The sequence below is a fragment of the Lemur catta genome, chromosome 14 (assembly GCF_020740605.2).
Source record: "Lemur catta isolate mLemCat1 chromosome 14, mLemCat1.pri, whole genome shotgun sequence".
Taxonomy (NCBI): Eukaryota; Metazoa; Chordata; class Mammalia; order Primates; family Lemuridae; genus Lemur; species Lemur catta.
Genome location: NC_059141.1, coordinates 29,854,644 through 29,873,467, shown reverse-complemented (window position 1 = coordinate 29,873,467; position 18,824 = coordinate 29,854,644). Strand labels below are relative to the sequence as shown.

General features: G+C 36.5%; 1 protein-coding gene across 3 annotated transcripts in view; it reads left to right on the top strand.

Moving 5' to 3' along the window:
• Positions 1–14,407, top strand: part of BTAF1 (B-TFIID TATA-box binding protein associated factor 1) — an 85,572-nt gene extending 71,165 nt beyond the window's left edge. For 2 of the 3 annotated variants that reach the window (XM_045567812.1, XM_045567814.1), the window contains exons 31-38: positions 1,267–1,408; positions 1,491–1,621; positions 4,158–4,283; positions 5,693–5,845; positions 9,233–9,444; positions 11,149–11,308; positions 11,671–11,841; positions 12,842–14,407. In XM_045567812.1, the coding sequence (XP_045423768.1) occupies positions 1,267–1,408; positions 1,491–1,621; positions 4,158–4,283; positions 5,693–5,845; positions 9,233–9,444; positions 11,149–11,308; positions 11,671–11,841; positions 12,842–12,985 (1,239 nt within the window). In that variant the 3' untranslated portion in view covers positions 12,986–14,407. Of the gene's footprint in view, positions 1–1,266; positions 1,409–1,490; positions 1,622–4,157; positions 4,284–5,692; positions 5,846–9,232; positions 9,445–10,217; positions 10,301–11,148; positions 11,309–11,670; positions 11,842–12,841 lie in introns of those variants that run through there. The other variant, XM_045567813.1, reaches the window with a different exon arrangement.
• The last annotated feature ends 4,417 nt before the right edge of the window (positions 14,408–18,824 follow it).

The following is an 18,824-nucleotide window of genomic DNA, read 5'->3' as shown; positions in this document are numbered from 1 at the left end:
TGGTTCATTTGGTGTATAGAAGTATCTGAATAGACCAGGTTTTAAAAGTCATAATTAGGCCGGGTGCAGTGGCTCACGCCTGTAATCCTAGCACTCTGGGAGGCCGAGGTGGGTGGATCATTTGAGCTCAGGAGTTTGAGACCAGCCTGAGCAGGAGCGAGACCCTGTCTCTACTAAAAATAGAAAGAAAATATCTGGCCAACTAAAAACATATGTAGAAAAAATTAGCCGGGCATGGTGGCACATGCCTGTAGTCCCAGCTACTTGGGAGGCTGAGGCAGTAGGATCGCTTAAGCCCAGGAGTTTGAGGTTGCTGTGAGCTAGGCTGATGCCACGGCACTCACTCTAGCCCGGGCAACAGAGCGAGACTCTGTGTCAAAAAAAAAAAAAAAAAGATTTATTGTGCTTCAGTTTAAAGTTATGTGGAAACGTCACAGTAATTTAAAATAGGTTATTGCTTTTAATTGGTTCAGACGTCAAAAGAAGTTTTTTGGTTTTTATTTGTGTGCGTAAAGGCACTCCTTTTCCCCCCACCTGAATAATTTGGCTATGAAGCCATAAGGTGGCTTTTTATACTGCAGTGCCATGGGGGCCCAGTGTCAGGGGGCAGAAGCTGAGTAAGATTAGAAGAGTGTCTGAGTGGGAGGACAGCCCAGTTGCTGAGCTAGTGCCAGGGTGAGGAGGGCTTCTGGAAGGGGAGGGGAGAAGAACCATACCTTAGGATCTACACCTATTGGGAAAGGTTATCCAAAATGAAAAGGTGCTGATTTCTTTTTCTTTTTTTCCATTAAACTTTAGCTATAGAATTGGAAAGAATCTGTGCCTTTGCCTTGTGACCCATAAATACTGGGTGGACTTATAACCAAACTCTTCGAGGTTTTTTATTGTTGGTGAAGTGGTGATAATGGCCAGATTCCTTAAATCTTGCTATTGAGTGTCAAAGATAAATTAAAAGAATCAGAAACTTATCTTTCTTCTCTTCTGTTTACTACTTCATATATGCCAACAATAGGGTATAACACTGTAGACCAAGATTTATTCTGGTGATGGAGACTTGAGGATTTCCCCCAAATAGGATTGAATATTTTCTCCAAGGATACTGACCTTAATTTTACCCATTAAAACAAAGACTTGCACCATATACCTAAAAATGTAGTGATTATCTTCATCTGTATTATCATAGTAGGCTTACATTAATATTCCATTTCTTTAAGTGTAAGGAAATAATCCCAGTAAAGATAATTGGTGTTCCTTTTTTATATTCAGAACAACGTTTTGGAGCTGTGGTCATTATTTGATTTCCTCATGCCAGGATTTTTGGGTACTGAACGCCAGTTTGCTGCTCGATATGGTAAACCTATATTAGCAAGCAGGGATGCTCGAAGTTCCAGTCGAGAACAAGAAGCAGGTATGAAAGAGGTAATTGTAAACCATGTGTAAGTGAATTTATCCCTAACTTTTTTCAAGCCATTTTCTCTTACTATTAACAGGTGTTCTTGCTATGGATGCCCTGCACCGCCAAGTCCTGCCATTTCTTTTGAGAAGAATGAAAGAAGATGTTTTGCAGGATCTCCCACCTAAAATTATTCAAGACTATTATTGCACTCTTAGTCCTCTCCAGGTTAGGAGTGTGGTGATTGTGGGTTTTGGTGATATGTTTCTTAGCAGAATGTTTTGGGGGTTTTTTTTTTTGTTGGTGGTGATGGGGTTTCTTGGGGGGTGGGGGGAGGGAAGACAGTCTTGCTTTGTCGCCCTGGGTAAAGTGCAGTGCTGTCATCATAGCTCACTGCAACCTCAGACTCCTGGGCTCAAGCAATTCTCCTGCCTCAGCCTCCCGAGTAGCTGGGACTACAGGCATGTGTCAGCATGCCTGGCTAATATTTCTATTAATATTTTTTGTAGAGATGGGGTCTTGCTGTTGCTCAGGCTGGTCTTGAACTCCTGGCCTCAAGCAATTCTCCCACCTCAGCCTCCCAGAGTGCTAGGATTACAGGCGTGAGCCACCGCACCCAGCCTGTTTTCTTATATGTTTATTGTAGTTAATTTGAAAGGTCACAAAGTTAAATTGATGAGGAAATAAGTAAATGTTTATAAAGGCCAAAGATCTGCCTCTGAATGTTGTCATATTCTTTTTTTTTTTTTTTTTTTTTTGAGACAGAGTCTCATTCTGTTGCCCGGGCTAGAGTGCCGTGGCATCAGCCTAGCTCACAGCAACCTCAAACTCCTGGGCTCAAGCAATCCTTCTGCCTTAGCCTCCTGAGGAGCTGGGACTACAGGCATGCGCCACCATGCCTGGCTAATTTTTTCTATATATTTTTAGTTGTCCAGATAATTTCTATTTTTTTGGTAGAGACGGTGTCTTGCTCTTGCTCAGGTTGGTCTCGAACTCCTGAGCTCAAACGATCCACCTGCTTCGGCCTCCCATAGTACTAGGATTACAGGCGTGAGCCACCGTGCCTGGCCTGAATGTTGTCATATTCTTACAACAGCATTATAGGTAGTGTTAATCCCCATTTTTGCAAATTAAGAAAGTGATGCTTAGAAAAGTTAAGTAGCTTGCCCATGGTCGTAGAGCTAATAGACAGTCATGCATCACTTAGCAATGAGGATGAAATGCATCATTAGGTGATTTTGTCATTGTGTGAACATTGTGGAGTGTATTTACATAGGCCTAGGTGGTATAGCCTACTCCATACCTAGGCTATATGATATAGCCTATTGCTCCTAGGCTATAACCCTGTATAGCATGTTACTCTATTGAATACTGTAGGCAATTATAACACAGTGGTGTTTGTGTATCTAAACATATAAAAGGTATGGTAATAATGTGGCTTTATAATCTTATGGGACTACTGTCATGTATGTGCTCTTTCATTAACCACAATGTCCTTATGCAATGCATGACTATGTATATCAGGGCTGAATTTCAAACCTTGGTCAGTGGGACTTCATCCTCTTTGAAGTATTATTGCATTGCCCATAAATGTCCACAATAAATTTTGCCTTCTGCACATTTCTGATTTTGTACATAGAGATCATTATCCAAGGAATTTATTGTGAAGTCTTTCCTTGTACTTTTCTAAGTGGAAACTGTCCCCTGACTTAGTAAGACATGGCTTCAAAAGCAGAATTTTCTGTTTGGATGTTTATTTTATGCTTTAAGTTTGTTTGTGTCCATCTATTTTAATGTTAGGAGCTGATTAAGTATGGCCAAATGAATAAAAGATATATAGATATACACAGAAACTTACTTTCCTCCACCCCCTCCAGTGAATAGGTAGTTAACCTGTTAGCCAATATTGATTTGTTGATCTTTTCAACTTGGGTTTAGTGGGCCAGATAGTAGTCTGGAGGCTGAGAGCTCTGTGATTGTTCTGTACTATCTGCCTCATCTCTTGTTCTCCCATTCCTCCATTTGCAGTAATTGAATTAATATTTTTTGAATATTTTAGGAGTAATGAGATAAAAACTTTTAAAATTAGGTACAATAAAGAAAAAATGTCACACAAAAAACATCTGTCATGCTATACTGGTGGTGGTGCTGTAACATAGGCATAAAACACATTTAAGTAATCTGGAGGAAGGAAGCACCAAAGCAAAGTGAGGTTTTGGCTTTGTTAGCATTCACAGGTTTTTTATTTTCCGATTTCTGTTCTTTGATGCTCTAGATTTTCTTCCCATTCACATTATTTTAGCACGTACAAGGCAGGAATCCAGACCCCAAAGTAATACTTTAAACTTGGTATGCATTTCCCCTTTTAGGCTAGCAGTAACATTCTTTTAAAATTTGGTACTTAACAGGGTCTTGACCATATCACTTCATTTAGGGAAGATTTTCCTCATTTACTTGTAAAGGTTCAGGTTCTCCTTTGTTGGTAATATGTTTATTTTCCTAAACAGTGGAAAAATTGAGTCTAAGACTGTTTGACTAGTATTTTTAATATTTGTAGGAGCCAAACTTAATGCGTTTATACTTCTTTTGTAAATACAATTTTAAAGGAATTTATGAAGATGGAGTGGATAATCTGTATTAGTAGGGAATTATAATTTCTTTTATTAATGAGGGCTGATTAAATTTCTGCTCTTATTGGCCTTTGCTAGTTATATGTTTTGAACAATTGAAAATAAATATAGCTTTTATGGGGATGATTTTACAGGTTCAGCTCTATGAAGATTTTGCTAAGTCTCGTGCCAAGTGTGATGTTGATGAAACAGTTTCTTCAGCTGCACTTTCTGAAGAAACTGAAAAACCAAAGCTTAAAGCTACAGGCCATGTATTCCAGGTATAGATTACAGTCTACTTTTTAAATGCTGAAGAATATTTTTCAGTGAGACAGTTACTATATGGAACATTGAAATATGGGTTTATTTAATTTTTTTCAATATTATATATATTCATTCTTGAAAAGTTAAAATACCTATCTAATATTAATTGGTAAGTACTTGTTCAAAATGTAATATATATGTTTGTATATTACGTGAAAAGAAGGTTTTTCGAATACAGAATCAATATCGGAACACTTAACACATGGCAGTAATTTTTCTAACTTCTGAGGTTAAAGTAGTGGATAAAACAGACTCCTTCCATGGTTGAGATGAAAAATAAATAAGTAAAATCCATATTATGTAAGAAAAAATAAAGCAGAAAGTGGAGTTATAGAATATCGGAGTCTGGGGTAGGTTGTGGTTTCTTATTAGAGGTGATGAGGACCACTTCACTGAGAAGATGACATTTGAGCAAAGACCTAAAGGAGGATTGAGGCATGCAGGTATGTGGGGGGAATGATTCCAGGCAGAGGATACACAAAGTACAGAAGTCCCAAGACAGATCATGCCTCATGTGCTTAAGAGAATACAAATGAAAAAGAGGTGGCAAGTGTCAGCTCACTTTTTCTCAACCTCTTGAAATATTCCACTGTAGAAAACCTCCCACCAAGAGATTAAATACTGTAGCATTTTTAAAGATAGAAGAGGCAAAGATGGTTGTGAAGACTTACACCTCTCCCAAGATTTTCCCCCACGATTTTTATCACAGTGCTCAACAATGTCTTGGGCCTTGTCATTGGAGCTTGCTGATACAAAAACTGTGTGCCAAGGGTGAGGCACAAATCATAAGCCAAGTAAGAGGCAGAAGAGAGTGTGGTTGAATCAGAGAAAAGAAGAGACCATGTAGGATTCTATTTCTCAAACACAACCACTGAGACAATCACCCAATTCCTCTTCCCTTCCCTCCTCCAGATCTGCTGAATCAGAATACTATGTAGGAGGGAGAGATTTGCAGGTTGATAAGGTCCTCAAGAAATTTTTATACTCCCTGAAGTTTGAGCAATCTTTCCTTGCAGAAATGATGCCTAGTTCCAGAAGCATCTGTCTGTATTATCATTCACTTTGAGTGGGAAAGGGTTTTAAAGGAGCTGATAAATAAGGCACTCATTTTGCCATAAGAAGCTCATACAGGCATAAACAGTACAATTTATACAAGTTATAAATGTCCTTATAGAAATACATACAAATTACACAGAAATCATAGAGGAGACATTTGAACTGGTTCTTGAAGAATGAGTAGAAGTTTGCCAAGTGAGAACAGAGAGAAAGACATTCTAAACAGAATAGCATAGGAAAAGATACAGAGACATAAACATTTGTGGTATGTGAAATGGACTCGTGTATACTTTTTTCCCCTCTCTTAAAGGCATTACAGTACTTACGTAAATTGTGCAACCATCCGGCATTAGTCTTAACACCTCAACATCCGGAGTTCAAGAGCACTACTGAAAAACTGGCAGTTCAGAATTCTTCTCTTCATGATATTCAGCATGCCCCAAAACTCTCAGCTTTGAAACAGGTATGTATTTTTTTAAGTGTTAGATATGTGTTGCACATTCCTGATATGTAACACTTGGTAAATTTGCTTTTCCCAAAGATTACTGATGTGTTTACCATTTCTTTTTTAATTTGGTTTGTTAAAATTTTGATACGGCTTTTTAAAAAATTGTGGTAAAATATATATAGCACAAAATATGCCATATCAATTATTTTTAAGTGTACAAATCTGTGGCATTAATTACATTTACAATGTCATACAAACATCACCACTCTTTCCAAAATGTTTGCATCACTCAAACAGAAACTTTGTACTCATCAAACAATAACTCTCCATTCTCCCTTCCCCCAGCCCCTGGTAACGTCTACTTTCTATCTGTATGAATTTTTGTCTTCTAAATATTTCATATAAGTAGAATCAAAGTATTTGTCCTTTTGAACTGGCTTATTTCACTTAGCATAATGTTTCCAAAGTTCATCCATGTGGCAGCATATATCAGTACTTCATTGCTTTTTATGGCTTAATAATAGTCCATCGTATGGATATACCGCATTTCATTTATCCATTCATATGTCAGTCAAGACTTGAGTTGTTTCTACCTTTTTGCTGTTATGAATAATGCTGTAGTGAACATTGGCTTAAAAATATCTATTTGAGTCCCTCTTTTTATTTCTTTAGGATATAGACTAAGTAGTAGAACAGCTAGGTCATATGGCAGTTCTGTGTTTACCTTTTTCAGGAACTGCCAAACTATTTTCCATAGTGGCTACATTACATTCCCACCAGCAATGCACCAGGGTTCCAGTTTCACCACATCCTTGCCAACACATATTTCCCTTTTTTTTTTAAATTATTGCTACCCTACTAGGTGTGAAGTGATAACTCATTGTGGATTTGATTTGCTATTCCCTAATGACTAATGATGTTGCACATTTTTTCATGTGCTTATTGGACATTTTTGGACATTTGCATATCTTTGGAAAAATGCCTAATCAAGTCCTTTGCCTTTTTTTATTTCAAGTTGGGATCTCGCTATGTTGCTCAGGCTTGTCGCAACTCTTGGCCTTAAGCAAACCTGCATCAGCCTCCCAAAGTGCTAGGATTATACAATAAGCCACCATTCCCAGCCCTTTTGCTCATTTTTGCTTGGATTACTTGTCTTTTTGTTGAGTTTGAGAAGTTCTTTATATTCTGGATATTAAACCCTTATGAGATGTATGATTCGCAAATATTTTCTCCCATTCTGTAGGTTGTCCCTTCGCTTTCTTGATCATGTCTTCCATGGTTTCTGATGAGAAATCAGGTGTTAGTCATATTGAGAACCCCTTTTACAAGTCCAATTACTTCTCTCTTGCTGCTTTCAGATTCTCTTTATTGTTCAGTAGTTTGATTATAATGTGTGTCATTATGGATCTCTTTGAGTTTATTTTACTCAGAGCTGCCTACACTGCCATTTTGCTGATGTCACCTTCTTGGTGTAGCTTTGAAAAATAGAATTTTTTTTTTTTTTTTTTTTTTTGGAGACAGAGTCTCACTCTGTTGCCCGGGCTAGAGTGCCATGGCGTCAGCCTAGCTCACAGCAACCTCAAACTCCTGGGCTTAAGTGATCTTTCTGCCTCAGCCTCCCAAGTAGCTGGGACTACAGGCATGTGCCACCATGCCCGGCTAATTTTTTTTGTATATATTTTAGTTGTCCAGCTAATTTATTTCTATTTTTAGTAGAGATGGGATCTCACTCTTGCTCAGGCTGGTAAAAATATAATTTTTAAATTAAAATTTTTTAAATTTAAAAATTCTAAGATTTGAAAATGTTAAAAGAACCAATTTTAAGCACTGAAATGTTAGCACAAATGCCATTTCTAACTAGTCTTAAAACTGAAGATCTTACTGTAAAATCTAGACTTTACTAATTGTTCTAGTTCACAGTAGTTACTCTGGCCTAAATTTCATTGCAATTAACTAATGAATAGAGATTTTAAATTTCACACAGATTAGTATGGAAAATGTTATATTATAGCACATCTGATGTATATACCCAAATATGTATGTATCCTTATATCATTAAACTAAATAATGGACTTTCACATCATAAAATTGAAGAATGACTATTATAGATAGATAGATAGGACGTTTAAAAAGAAACACTTTGGATAGTAATCTGATTGCAGATTTAGGGGCAAGAGATAGGGATAATTACATTTATCAGACTTCTTTGTTCTGTTTAGAGGAGTGTCTCCCTAGTATACCATATGCCTACTCTACTATCTAATAGAAATTCAAATTTTAAGGGCTGTTAGGTAGAAGAGTGAGAACATTTGTTCTTTCTCTCCAGCATCAAATTGTGACAGTACGTGTGAAGTGTTGTCTGTCAGGGAAGCTCATTAGAGACTCTGCCCAAGGTTTTTATTGGGGGACTGATCACATATACACCCTCTGCCTAGCATGGATCAAAATTCTATATTCCCAAAAAGAAAGCAGGTCTCAGCATAAATCATATTGTTGACACAAGAGTCTAGGAACAGTAAACCATCTTTATTAGTCAGAGACTGATGGAAAGACTCCCAAAATCCAAGTTCCCAGACTTGAGGCAAGGGCCAGCCTTACAAGCAGGACTTTCTAAGGAAATAGTGTCATTTTCTGCACATTACCCCAAGGATTTTACATTGAATTTGGAGTTTGCCTGGTTGGCCTTTTAGTTACCTTTCCCATCAGAGCTTTTGGTTTTCTAAGTAAATTCTGTTCGTAGAAAAGAGAAAGCATCCTGCATTAAGATCTTACATTTTGAGCATAATTCAGTAGTATCTGAGAGTCTAGGGAGGAAGAGTACTATTGGGTACACTAGGTTTCTGAAACTGACCTAAACATGATTCACTTGGATTTTATTCACTTTAATTACATCTGCTGTGTGCAAGGCATTGAACCACTTTAGGAGGAAGTGTAAAAGATCTATAGCAGTGTGGTTCCTGCCATTAAATATCTTGGTCTGCAGATAAAGTAGTAGGTTAAGGAATCCAGACATCTTAGCTACATGCTCCTTTTCTGTGATTTTGATTTCTATAATACCAAATGTGGCTGCTTCATTATGTTTCTTTCACACTATTCTTTCATAACCCTTCTTTGTCATTAACTTTAATAAACATTTATTGAGGCTCTAGTTAGCCTCAAGGGACTAAGTAAAAGGGAGAAAGATCTTGTTAGATACACTCCCGTAGAGGGGACCAGGGAACTTCTAAGCCTGAGCACCTCAAAAACTAGTTCCATATGCTACAAGGTGACATAGCAGCCCAAAGTGCTAATCTGCTTTTCAGGTAACTGTAACCTTTTCTTGCTACAGAGAGAAATATTTGTCACAGTGAGATTGTTTATCTACTTTTATTGAATACGTATGTAATGATTTTTCCCCCCAAGTTGCTGTTGGACTGTGGTTTGGGAAATGGCAGCACTTCTGAGAGTGGCACAGAGTCTGTTGTGGCCCAGCATAGAATACTGATCTTCTGCCAGTTGAAAAGCATGCTTGATATCGTAGAACATGATCTTCTCAAACCTCACCTGCCTTCTGTCACTTATTTGAGATTAGATGGCAGCATACCTCCTGGTCAGAGGCATTCCATTGTTTCTCGGTAAGTGACTTCTAAAATTCTTGGTATCATAAATTAAGCTATAGTAGATATATTATTACTTATATAGAAGTTTGCCTTATGAAATATTTTCATTGGCGAATTATTTGCAAATGTTTTTTTATCATATAATTCAACCCAAATAAACCGCCTTTTTAAACACAGATCTAAAGAAATATAATTGAATAGTTTGTTTAGTAAATGAAAAGCATGACTGTATTAGGAAAGCACTCTGAAGAGCATGAAAGAAATTTAAGGCATCAACAAACAATAGAGATAACTACTTTTCCCCTTGACTTTTTGGGGGAGGTTAGGGTGAGAGGACGCAAACAAGTGGCTTAGGTAAAATCTCTATCCCAGTTTCTCTGAGGAGAGCAAGTTGGAAGCTGACCCAGCTAGGGAGCACAATTGGTGAGTGCAGTGTCTCTTTGGTGTGGTCTATAACCTCTGCTTTAAAATTTTCAGAGGTTGCTTTTTTAAAAATGCAGATTCCTAGGTTCTGCCCCAACCTGTTGACTTCAAGAGTGGGCATTTTCAACAAACATCCCTAAGAGATTGTAAGGCACAACAAAGTTAGAAACCCAAGAAAGGGCTTTGGAAGCAGACAGACCCAGGTTTGACTCCTGACTCTGCTATTTAAGCAGTATTTTCTCTTTATCATCCATATAGCCTCAATCTCTTTTAAATAGGGATACTGGTAATACCATTATAGAGCTGTTGTAACAAATAAAATAATGCATATAAACTACAAAGTCCATTGCTTGCTTGTCTCATAGTAAGAAAAGAGCTGGGTATGGCGGCTCACACCTGTAATCCCAGTGACTCAGGAAGCTGAGGTGGGAGGATTGCTTGAGGCCAGGAGTTTGAGACCAGCCTGGAAAACATAGCAAGACCCCATCAAAAAAAAAAAAAGAATAATAAATGGTAGGTTGATAGCTGCTTTTTTTTTCTTTTTTTGAGACAGAGTCTCACTCTGTCACCCTGGGTAAAGTGCAGTGGCATCATCATAGCTCGCAGCAACTTCAAATTCCTGGGCTCAAGCAATCCTCTTGCCTCAGCCTCCTGAGTAGCTGGACTACAAGTGTGCACCACAACGCCCAGCTAATTTTTCTATTTTTAGTAGAGACAGAGGTCTCCTTCTTGCTCAGACTGATCTCAAACTTCTGAGCTCAAGCAGTCCTCCCGCCTCGGCCTCCCAGAGTGCTAGGATTACAGGCGTGAGCCACTGTGCCCGGACATATTTTTAATGTTAGTAAGAATAATGTTTTTTCTTTTTTCTGAAAGCTACTAGATGTCCTTTGGCAATATCTTCTAGGCTTAGTACAGTAGTATAATACAACACTCTCATCTTCTACCTTCTCTGAATGATCTAGGCTGTTCTTCATTCTTCTCTGTCCCCATACTTTAAATGTTCAGAGTTGGGTTTTGTCTTAATTATAATTAGTGTTTAATTTTTGCAGCTTAGTCTCTCACTTGACCTTATTTTTTCCATTTATGAAATTTCTGACAAGCTTAAAATGTATTACAGAATACATTAAAGATGTTATACATTACTAAAAGGATATTTTCGTCTGAAGTGGTCACAGAAATTTCCCTATAGTGGATTTTTAAAGCAGTGTTTTCATTTGTGCTCTTGAATTATTGTTTCTGTTATAGGAGACTTAGAAAGAAATGTGCTAATTTTATTTTTGTTATCTATACTTCTAGGTTTAACAATGATCCATCCATAGATGTTCTCTTACTTACAACTCACGTTGGTGGCCTGGGGCTTAACTTGACAGGCGCTGACACGGTTGTATTTGTGGAGCACGACTGGAATCCCATGCGAGATCTACAAGCCATGGACCGGGCCCATCGCATTGGGCAGGTAAAAGTCACCTCTCATAGGTGTTGACCTGTGCACTGGGGAAAATACTCCCTCAAAAAGACAGGAAGCCTTGGCTCAAGTGCTTGCTCTGATGTTAACAAGTGTTGTGACCTTGGACAGGTTACTTAATTCTTTTGTAGTACCACTTCCTTCAGTGAGGTTCTTGGGCTAAGAAAACCTGAGCCACTGTCAATCCCTAACATGCTGTGATTTCTGCAAACATTTTGAACTCATAGGGCCAGACAAAAACAAAAATCTAATCTAATTAGGTAGTAGAAAGTACTATACAACCCCCCCTGACTTGGTGAACCTCAAAGCTTATCAATTTGTGCTACACTCACGTAACTCTTTTTCTCACTCAGAAACGTGTGGTTAACGTGTACCGATTGATAACCAGAGGAACGCTGGAAGAGAAAATAATGGGTTTGCAGAAATTCAAAATGAACATAGCGAATACCGTTATTAGCCAAGAGAATTCTAGTTTGCAGAGTATGGGGACCGATCAACTTCTTGATCTGTTTACTCTTGATAAGGTAAAAAAACTTCTATAATTTGTTGTACCTTTAAAGTATTAAAGGAATAGCAGAAGTAGCATCCACTAGATGACCCTATGAGGGAATTTTTTGTTTGTTTGAGACAGAGTTGGTCTGTTGCCCTGGGTAGAGTACAGTGGCATCATCATATAATAGCTCACTGCAACCTTAAACTCTTGGCTCAAACAATCCTTCTGCCTCAGCCTCCCGAGTAGCTGGGACTACACGTGCCACCATGCCCAGCTAATTTTTTCTATATAGATTTTTAGTTGTCTGGCCAATTTCTTTCTATTTTCAGTAGAGACGGGGTCTTGCTCAGGCTGGTCTCGACCTCCTGACCTCGAGCAATCCTCCTGACTCTCGGCCTCCCAGAGTGCTAGGATTACAGGCATGAGCCACCACGCCTGGCCTCAAACAATATTCTTATGGGTGATTTTCAGTGAGCAGAACTGGGCTCGGGGGAATGTTCCAGGGAAATGAGAGCTATTGCCACAAAGGCCTATTGGGACAATTGACAGAATTTGAAAATGGACTAATGAACATTTTAGTATATCAGTAGTAGATTTCCTTAATCTGATCTTTGTATTTAAGAGAATGTCTTTGTTCTTAGGAATAAATGCTGATTTCTATCTAGGGATAAAGAGACATGATGTCTACAACTTTCTCTCAGATGCTTAAGGGAAAAAACTGATTCCCACCTATATTTCTCACTAATACACACGTCCATATATACATACATACGCGGAGAGAGAATGAAAAAGCAAATGAATTCTTTGTAATGTTCCTATAAATTCTTTCATAATTTTGAAGTTCTTTCCAAATAACTAGAGCTATGGGAAAATAGAATGGGCTATCTTTTGAGATCATGAACTTCTCCATCACATGAATTATTCAACTATATTGAATAATTGGAGTGTTAGAAACAAATGTGATATTTTAAAGGAAAATATAATTTCTGAAGTTAATCTTTCATTTTATCTTTTTGCTAATTTTTCTTTAGGACGGCAAAGCAGAAAAAGCTGACACCTCTACTTCTGGAAAAGCAAGTATGAAATCAATTCTTGAAAACCTGAGTGATCTCTGGGATCAAGAGCAATATGATTCAGAGTACAGCCTGGAAAATTTTATGCATTCTCTCAAGTAACTATCAAATATTGTAAATGCAATTGCTGCTAGTTCAGTTACATTTCTGCTGATATTCAGCAAATTTCTAAGTTTATGGTGAACTTTTAACTCAATGTGTAAATAGATCTGAAGAATATTCAGCATAACGCTGGCTCTTGTTTCACTGGGGGGAACAAGTTATTCTCAAATATTTGCACTGTATTAAATTTAAATGTTAATGTGAAATGGTTTAAATTTTACATACTGAAAAGCTGCAGAGCAGAGGAACCAAACCAGGTTTACGTGTGCTACCAGGAGGGGTATCCTACTGGGAACAAGCCTCCTATCTTTACATAGTCACTTTGTACAGGATGATATCCATGAGTACTTTAGTGTTCATGTACATTTTTTCTTTTAAATAGAACTCGTTTTTATAATTGATTAAAAATAGGGCTTTTTTGTGTAAAAGCCTTAATGAGCCATAATTTTAAGAATATAAGAATAATGACTATGCTATTGGTCAGTCTTGGAACATGAAAATGTTAGACAATGAATTTAGGTCCTTGGTGGAAACCTTTATATATTTAATGTAGCTGCATAGTGTTTTTCAAATCTTTAACATCATTTTTTCAACTTTTAAATATAATATCAACTATTCTAAATACAGGTAATGGTATATTTAAGGCTACCATAACATCCTATTAAGAGGGTGGTTTTTTTTTTTAATTTATCTAATGGCTAGGATATAGCCAGATTCAAAGAACATTATGTACTCAATAGGTTTCAATCATATATATAATATATTTTTTGTAACTATGAACATATACAGTTTTCCAGAAGTAGATTTTACACTGTTTAGAATTCCAAAACCTATGTGAAAAGACTGTTTATTGTAGTAATGCATGATTGAAGCATAAAAGGGAGAAAGATTACCTTTTTATACACAAACATACACAGATACACATATCTATATGCACAAATGTACCTATCCTGCACCAAAAAATGTGCCTGGTATTGGCACTAAAATCATGTAGTTATACTGGGCAGCAATAAGAATTGGGCATAAAACTGATTAGTGTTAGAAAAGTGAGCTCAATGGTGAGGGTGGGTATATGTAGATAGATATGCATGTATGTGTATGTATATCTAATTTTATAAATTTCACACATAAATTAATACATGCCTGTGTGCATACCTATGTATGGATATATTTGTATATATATGTACAGGTAATAAACACCCCAAGGTTTGTGGCTGGCCATACACATAGGCACATCAGTTTAAAAAACCATCAGACCTCAACTGTACAATAACATGTGTTTTGTTTAAAATCATTAAAATCATACTGTTCTGCAGCATTCAGACATGGACATTTGTCACATTTCAGTAGCTTTGACAACCATACTGTAACATTAAACCTAGCATTCCACAAGAGAATAAATATAAGATTGAAACTGTAAAATATATGCAACTGTGTGTTATTTGTAGGAAATGATCACTAGAAAGAACAAGATTGAAATTATTAGCTCAGATATACAGGTTTTTAAGAAGATGAAGACCAAATGGAAACTCATGACTTTATGTGTAGAATATCCAATGTTCTTGAGTTGAATTTCTTATTAACTATATATTTACTATTTCCATAAACCAGTTCTTTAATATAGCTCAAAGTAATTGATATATTGCTCCCTACATACTTAGAAAAAAAAATTCACACCACAAAAATTAGGTGTTTTTCCTCCCCATTTGAAAGGTCAGATAGAGGTGGTTTAAATTTTACAAGAGTTTAATCTAAAAATGTATGTTAAAAATATTTCTAGACATATAGACAGGAAAATGATAATTGTAGTGGTCTCTGAATGAGAGATAGGAGTCGAGGCTGAGAGGAAAAAATGTGGCTATAACATTTAAAAAATAACCTTTTGAGTTGTGAAATACTAAGACATACATTCCAGCTTTCCATATAAAGGAAAACATAAAAACAAGCAAGAACTAAGTCTTCTCAGTTAAGTGACCTCGTCACAGGAGTACATCTTAAGAATAATGGAGACACGGGGAAAACTGAACTGAGTAATGAATGCCATTAAAGAACTGTTGTCAACTTTATGGATGTCATGATTTGGTAGTTATGCTTTTTAAAATGTGTGGGTGTGAGAAATAAAACAAGCATGAAAGAACATTGATATATACATACACACACACACACACACTCACATTTATTCCACAAACACTTCTCCAAAAAGTCTTTGAACAAGAGTTTATCATAATGGTAACAAGGGCAAAAGTCTTAATGTTTGGGACTGATTGAACTGATATATCCTTATTCCTTCTGGGTGGTTTATATGAACTTATTCAACAGTAAATATCCCAGTGAAGCTATTTGAGAATGTGACCACTTAGAGGCAGAAGTGGAAATATAAGAACATAACAGAAATTATAGAAAAGTAGTGAACATTCCATCACACATCTAAATATTCCATCACACTGTTCTAAATATTTAATCTCAATACAATCTACTGCAGACCTTAGTTTCCCAGAATACATGCTGGCATCAGTGATATCTAAAGTGAAATTGATGGCAGGGAAGATGTGTTATGCCAGAGAACTCAATGTGACTCAATAAAACGAAAACTTGAGTTATATCAATTAATAGAAAATGTTCACTATTCACAAACAGCACAGTCAGCCATCTCTAATGAGACTGAAATTGCTTCCTGCATCAAAAAAAGGATTCTTATGAGGCTCTGATAAATGTACTGAAACCAGCGAAGTTCTGTTGAGTATTATGTAGGCTGAGATTCTAATTTCCATGTAGAGACAAGAGACTCAATGCCATCCATAAATCTACAAAGAGATCATGTATTCAAATAGTACTAGAACAACCATCCATGAACCCAGGAACACAAAGTCATCTATGAGAAATCAGAATCCCAGGCCTGCACCACAGATAAGTTTAAGGTCTGGGTTTATGCTAAGTGTTTGTATACTATAGGAACCACAAGTCAAGAAAATATAAATTCTGGCACCCCAGCAGAAGCAAATACAAAACTGCCCTATAAGGAAAGTTTCAGGCAAGGTCCCATAGGATTACCATAGGGGAAAGATTAAGTTTACACACCATATATATTAACATCATCTACAAGAGGAAGAGTCAGCAGCTATGAACACAATTAGTTCTTTAAGAATTACAAATAAAGTAATCTGAAGTGCCATAAAATAATATGATTAAAATAATTAGATATAAAAATAAGGAAATAATATGAAAGATTAGACAAATTTGAAAAAGAACCAATAAATAAAATAGTTATCAATGCATATTAGACACAGTTGAAGAGAAAACATGTGAACTGGAATGTTAATCTTAAAATTACCTATAATGCAATAGAGAGAGAGGAATTAATAGTAAGAAAGAGTCTACAGCCTTACCACCCTGAACGCGCATGATCTCGTCTGATCTTGGAAGCTAAGCAGGGTCAGGCCTGGTTAGTACTTGGATGGGAGAAAGTAAGAAAGAGAAGGCAAAAATCGTGGAAGATAGAATTAGAGAATCTAATATAAACTTACTATGATGTCCAAAAGGAAAGGGAAATAATAGGAAAATAGACAAAGAGTCACCCTTGAGTCAGATCTATTTTTTGCACACCCCTGCATCCGTCAACAAGTTCTGTCATCTCTAGCACAAAATACATTTCCAAATCTATTCACCCTTCTCCATTTCCACTGCTTCCATTGTAGTTCCCACCACCATCTTACCTCTCCTAGACTACTATCTTCTAACTCTGTGGTCCCCAACCCCTAGGCCGTGAGCCAGTACTGGTCCAAGGCCTGTCAGGAACTGGGCCTCACAGCAGGAGAGGAGCCTGGTAGGTAAGCGAGCAAAGCTTTGTATTTACAGCTGCTCCCCATTGCTCACATCTGCCTAAGCTCCCTGCGTCCATGGAAAAATTGTCTTCCATGAAACTGGTCCCTGCTGCCAAAAAGTTTGGGGACCACGGTAATCTAACTGATTTTCCTACTTTCTAAATCTTCCAGTGGATATAAATTTATAAGGTAATATTTTAAGGTATAGTACTGAATGAGAACTCCTGGGGTTTATTTATATAGTGGAACCCTATAGAGCAGTGAGAAGTCAGTAATAAAACATAGATAGATCTCAAAATCAAAAACAGCAGTGAATGCAAAAAGGGAAAAAGTATGATTTGAGTCTGTTTAGGTAAAGATCAAACACAAAACATTGTTTATGGATATACAAAAACAATCATATACAGTTATCTCATGTTTTAAGAATAGAAAATTAAGTGACAGTCATATGCATGTTTATTGATCATTTCCTACTATGTACCTGACACAACAGGAAAAGCTCAAAGACCAGTGAGGAAAGAGGACACCAAAGCCAACAGTTGGCATACTTACATTAATTTCAGAAAAAGTCGCCTTCAGACAAAAAATACTACTTATAATAAGGAGGGATATCTCCTAGTAAAAGACTCAGTGAACTAGGAGGGAGTGGTAACTCTAAGTTGATCATATACTTCAAAATACATAAAGCAAACATAGACAAAACAAAAAAAAACCCCAGAAGTTCAAGGTCATGTGGGATTTTAACACACCTCTCTCAATAGAACAAGTGGATGAGAAGAAAAAATGCAATAGAACATAGACAATTTTAATAATATAATTAACAAATGTGATGTAATTGGCATTTATGTTATATAAATAGATATACCCAACAACTCCAGAATACATTCTTTGACAGTTCATGTGAAATATTTACCAAAACTGACCATATGCTGAGCCATAATACAAATCCTAGCAAATTTCAAGAAACTGAAATCATACATAGTGTCTGCTTTCTCCACTCCTAATTCAACAATATACTTGAGGCCCTAGCCAGTACATTAACAAGATAAAAACCAAAAACAATACAGACTAGAAAGTAAGAAATAAAACTTTGCACTCACAAACAACTTGATAGTATGTGTGGAAAATCCCAAAGAATCTACAATAGCTTCTGGAACTAAGTGATTTAGCAAATTTGTGGGATATAAAGTCAATACATTAAAAAATCAATTGTATTTCTATGTACTAGAAGAAATTGGCAATTGAAATTTTTAACCTATCGTATATAATAGCACCAAAATCCATGAACTAAGTTCATATTTACAAAATATCTAAAAGGTCTGCATGGTGAAAACTATAAAACACTGATGAAAGAAATCAAAAAGACCTTGCAAATAGGGAGATATGCCATATTTATGGATTGAAAACTCTATATTACTATTTCAGTTCTGATATATAGACTGAAAGCAATTCCAGTCAAAATCCCAGCAGAACTTTTTTTTTTTTTTTAGAAATCAATGATCTAATTCTAAAATTTATATGGAAAGCAAACTACTACAATGTAGTTTGGCATAAACATAGACCAGTGGAACAGAATTGATTGCCTGCAAATATAACTACACTTATATAGTCAATTGATTTTCTACAAAGGTGTTAAGACAATTCAATGAAGAAAGGATGATCTTTTAAAAAACTGGGTGTCTAATATGCTAAAAACCATAAAAGCCAAAAAGAACATGCATACCTCAAATTGCATTTAGCAAAATTTAACTCAAAATTAATTACGGATATTTTATAAAACTATAAAACTTCTAGAAGGAAACATCAAAAAATTTGTGACCTTGGGTTGGGCAAAGATTACCTAGATGTGACACCAAAAGCACAATCCATAAAGAAATGATAGAACTTTAAAAAAAAATTTAAGAACTTTCACTATTTGAAAGACATTTTAAAAAGAATGAAAAGAGGCTGGGTATAGTGGCTCACGCCTGTAACTGCAGCACTCTGGGAAGCTGAGGTGGGAGAAATGTTTGAAGCCA